We start from the raw sequence: 5000 nt of genomic DNA, 5'->3' as shown, positions 1-5000 counted from the left end.
TTATACGTACAACGTAACCTGTACATTCATTCATTCATTCATCTTCTACCGCTTATCCGAACTACCTCGGGTCACGGGGAGCCTGTGCCTATCTCAGGCGTCATTGGGCATCAAGGCAGGATACACCCTGGACGAAGTGCCAACCCATCGCAGGGCACACACACACACTCTCATTCACTCACGCAATCACACACTACGGACAATTTTCCAGAGATGCCAATCAACCTACCATGCATGTCTTTGGACCGGGGGAGGAAACCGGAGTACCCGGAGGAAACCCCCGAGGCACAGGGAGAACATGCAAACTCCACACACACAAGGTGGAGGCGGGAATCGAACCCCGACCCTGGAGGTGTGAGGCGAACGTGCTAACCACTAAGCCACTGTGCCCCCTTAACCTGTACATGTATAATGTAAAAAATACAAGATGTCTCCGTTTTCTAAAATATGACTTCAGAAATAAATAGGTAAATGAATAAGAAATAAAATAAATAAATAAATAAATAAATAAAGCTCAAGCACCGAAAGGCTCAGGCTTCTATTCGGCCCACATGTGGGAAGTTTGACATAATTCCCTGGCTAGGAGCTGATATATTAGCGTGACTCCCCATAACTCCGGCTGAGGGGGTTTGCACATGGCTGCTATCGGTCTCCGGTGAATGAGCCTGTCAGCCACTACAGCGCTCCATGAATAACTAATGCCATCAACGTCCTGTACGCTTCCATATCAGCCCCCATAAAGCAAAGCCGGCGAGCTCTAAAGCCTCTTAGCTATGAGTTATGCTAGCAATCGTGCGCCGGTGGCCACCCACCCCAATGATTCATCTCCGCTACTGTAGCCGGCGCCCACTCTGACTGACGCTAGTGCTAAACTGGGCTAACACACCGAGTCCACTAATATAGGGCACATCGGGTCTAATAGATGAGCGAGGGATTCTAGCTAATGCTAACCGCCGTAAGACAAACTGACTCGGAGTTACGACAAGACGACAAACCCAGGAAGAATCCAGTACAATTCCAGGAGAGAAGAAGATCCCGGAAGGGTTTTAGGTTTTCTTAGGATTGTGGGGAAAAAAAACCTTCTGAAAAACAGACCTCATACATCAAAGCTCATTAGCATATGATCCTAACATTAGCATTAGCGCATACACTTCTGAGAAAGTGCTGCTGTTCATCTGCTTCAGCATGGGGTTCAGACCAAAACTAGCAACACTTGATCAGGACAAATTACAGGATGGAATACAGCAGCTCAGTATGTTTACACAACTAATACACAACTAATGCACAACTAATACACAACGTATACACCAGTAATACACAACTAATACACAACTAATGCACAACTAATACACAACGTATACACCAGTAATACACAACTAATGCACAACAAATACTAATACACAACTAATGCACAACTAATACACAACTTATACATCAGCAATACACAATTAATACACAACAAATACTAATACACAACTAATGCACAACTAATACACAACTTATACACCAGTAATACACAACTAATACACAACAAATACTAATACACAACTAATGCACAACTAATACACAACTTATACACCAGCAATACACAACTAATACACAACAAGTACTAATACACAACTAATACACGACTAATACACAACTTATACACCAGCAATACACAACTAATACACAACAAGTACTAATACACAACTAATGCACGACTAATACACAACATATACACCAGTAATACACAGCTAATACACTAGTAATACACCACTAATGCAGAATGGATACACAACTAATACACCACTAATAAACAACTAATATTAAAACACCACTAACACACAATAAATACTAGGACACAAATAATACTAAACTAATACAAAACTAATAAAAAGACACCAATAACACACCAGTAACTGTGCAGCTTTGTGAGGATGCAGTTCCTCATCTCTACATCATCTACACTCACATTGAAACCAAGCGTAAAGTGGCCACACGTTGACCAGCTGATCTTTGAGGTGAGGAGAACCTGGACTCACCCCTGGAGCTCTTTGACCGAGACGGAGATCTTCAGGTTGTGTCCGAGGACGTAGAGAGCCGTGAGGATGTCAGCCCACTGCACCATCTCCCCTAAAGGTCCGCCTTTCAGAACCTTGGGACTGAAAACGTCTCCAGATTCCTCTGTCAGGAAACCTACATGCACCAGAATCTGCAGAACACAACAGAACAGAAGCAGGTTCTACAAAAGTGAACAGCTGCAGAACTCTTCATGATCTTCATGGGTCATGATTTCGAGGAGTATACGGATGTTAGATACGTTTTATGCAGGGTTCTAAATTTAACAATAATTAAAGAGCTTTATTTTGTTTATTCATTGCGGAGCGCCCAGTGTATGAGTTCATGCGCTTGAGCTGTTGCTATAGAAACAATAACGTATTAAGACTAGAGCATTAACAACTGCTGACCAATCAGAAGAGAGAATTCCACTTTTAACTGGATGAGTTGACATTTTCGAATAAATTGCAGTCGGATGAATCTTTGAATATTAATGTGGAGGACAAAAAAAAACCCAGTGTTTTTGTCCTATTTTTACAGTGAAGATGAGTCAGACTTTATGCTAAAGACGTTTAGCGTGTGCATTGTGCTGGCGTTAGCTGTAGCGATGTGGGAAATAAGCGAATGTTGCTGTCACGGTGAGGTGAAAGTCTATTTTAGAGAAGTGATTAAAATCACTGAGCTCCACAGGGAAGCAGCTCATTAAGCTCTTTGTGGGCTTATTTTAATTTCTTCTCTTGCTTTAGCCTACATCACTGTTTCCTTTGTGTTCTAAGGCTTTTGTGTGTTAAATTTCTTTTTTTTTTTTTTTCTTTGCGAGCATGATTTCCAAAAGAAAACATTTGTTACGTACAAATATAATTTTAAAGCTCCAGAACAAGGAAACTAAGACAAGCATCATGGTTACTCTGTTATACAGCTTTACATAGAACATCTTTTTAGAGTTAGACGTAGACTTTCTGAAAGGGAAACAATCAGATTTTTGGTTCTATACAGATCTCATGGTTCCCACTGATGGTGATTTAAGGTTCTTTGCTTAGCAAAAGGTTTGAAGCTTCCAAATGTGCTTCTACTTAGAATGCTTAATAACACAGAAAACAATCTTTTAGATCAATTGACACTCAGTAATATTACAGTTGTGGGTTCTTGAGGCTTTCATAGCTAATTAAGGGTTCTTATGTGCCTAAAAAAGGTTCTACTTGGAACTCCATTAGATAGAGAAACCATATGTTGATGGTTTACGTGCAGAAGCTACAGTATAAGGTTTGTTTACGGGTTCCAGGCAGTTAGCAAAAACTCAGTGGCTCAGAACAATAGGCGAATCTTGCAGATACTGTGGTCCTGAATTACGGATTCACTTTTACACTGAGTCACTTTGACATTGAGTCACTGAGTCACTGATCAGAGAGTCGTTGAATCTCTGATTCACTGAGTCATGCAGTTACCGAATCTCTGACTCAGTGAATCACTTATTGCTGAGTCACTCCATGTAGAAAATAAAGTCAGAGAGAGGGAGAGAATGAAGATAGAAGTTTTCTCCAAATATTTTCTTATCCTGTTTGCTCTCTGAGTAGAAACTCAGGTGTCCATCCTGACTCGCTCCCTGCTGTTTTTTATGAAGGCTTGTTAATTAAAATATACAGTAAACCATCCGACGTTCTTCATAATAAAAGATAAAATTCATTGTAATTGCTACATCCAGCCTGTGACAGATGGTCAACAATTTAAAAACCATCTGTCAGAGTTGCAGGCCAGTAAACAACACAAAACCCCATTTCCACCAAACACAACTCACACCTTCTTTTAGGGGTGCACAAATTTCTGCATCAATTTCATTTCAGCCTGTTAGAAACAATGACTGATTGCACAATTATACCTCTTTCTGCCAGCTGATCAGCTGTGTGTGAGATGTTTGCTTATTTTGATTGGCTAGAGAGCCAAGATGCTAATGTTGCTAACAAACAATCTTATAGCCACCAAATTAGCATTTATCAAGTGTTACTGTATAGTAGCTTCATTAGCTTGTGTAGATGTTTTTGTCATCACAGAAGTCCAATGGAGGGGTCACGGTGGCTTAGTGGTTAGCACGTTCTCCTCACACCTCCAGGGTTGGGGGTTTGATTCCCGCCTCCACCTTGTGTGTGTGGAGTTTGCATGTTCTCCCCGTGCCTCGGGGGTTTCCTCCAGGTACTTCGGTTTCCTCCCCCGGTCCAAAGACATGCATGGTAGGTTGATTGGCATCTCTGGAAAATTGTCCGTAGTGTGTGATTGCGTGAGTGAATGAGAATGTGTGTGTGCGCCCTGTGATGGGTTGGCACTCCGTCCAGGGTGTATCCTGCCTTGATGCCCGATGACGCCTTAGATAGGCACAGGCTCCGGATAAGCGGTAGAAAATAGTGAGTGAGTGAGTGAGTGAGTGAGAAGTCCAAAGGACAGAGTGCTCTACATGATAGTGTGTGTGTGTGTGTGTGTGTTAATTTGACTTCTGTAGGTATATTCAGAGGAGTCAGTAACTCAGTATTAAAGTAGAAGCGTCAGGTGTTTGAATATTCATCTGGAGTTTATCTGCTAGCTTCTGAAGGCTATAAAAAGCAGTGCTGCACGTTACCCAGCGCCCCCCTGGCGTCCTCAGACACCACGTTTCCTTTTCTGCCTCGTCGTTCAGACGCCTTGCCGCCGCTGCCGCCACAGAGCCCGGGGAACCTCATTGCTACAGGCGTGTGGGCCGAGAAAATGACTCGGCTCCGCTTTGGTTTCTCCCACGCACGGCTTTCTAAAGCACAGGAGCAGAGAACTGCTGACCTTCTCTACACAAAACATCAAAACACATTTCTTTCCACAGCACCAGGGACTGCGGATATTTCTCTGCATCCGGAAAGAACAAACCCATAAATTAAATCGATTTTATTTACAGTCAACGGTTAAGAAGCAAGGTTTGAGTTTTGAAGACCTTTTCATTG

The 5000-nt window shown here is 42.3% G+C and overlaps 1 protein-coding gene across 1 annotated transcript in view; it reads right to left on the bottom strand.

The window, feature by feature from the left end:
• LOC132845014 (alpha-1,6-mannosylglycoprotein 6-beta-N-acetylglucosaminyltransferase B-like) overlaps positions 1-5000 on the bottom strand; it is an 83831-nt gene that overhangs the window by 29193 nt on the left and 49638 nt on the right. The window contains exon 8 of the mRNA XM_060868986.1: positions 2025-2194. Within this exon, the coding sequence (XP_060724969.1) occupies positions 2025-2194 (170 nt within the window). The remainder of the gene's footprint in view (positions 1-2024; positions 2195-5000) is intronic.

The sequence above is a fragment of the Tachysurus vachellii genome, chromosome 4 (assembly GCF_030014155.1).
Source record: "Tachysurus vachellii isolate PV-2020 chromosome 4, HZAU_Pvac_v1, whole genome shotgun sequence".
In the NCBI taxonomy this organism is placed as follows: Eukaryota; Metazoa; Chordata; class Actinopteri; order Siluriformes; family Bagridae; genus Tachysurus; species Tachysurus vachellii.
This window is presented reverse-complemented; position numbering and strand designations above follow the sequence as displayed.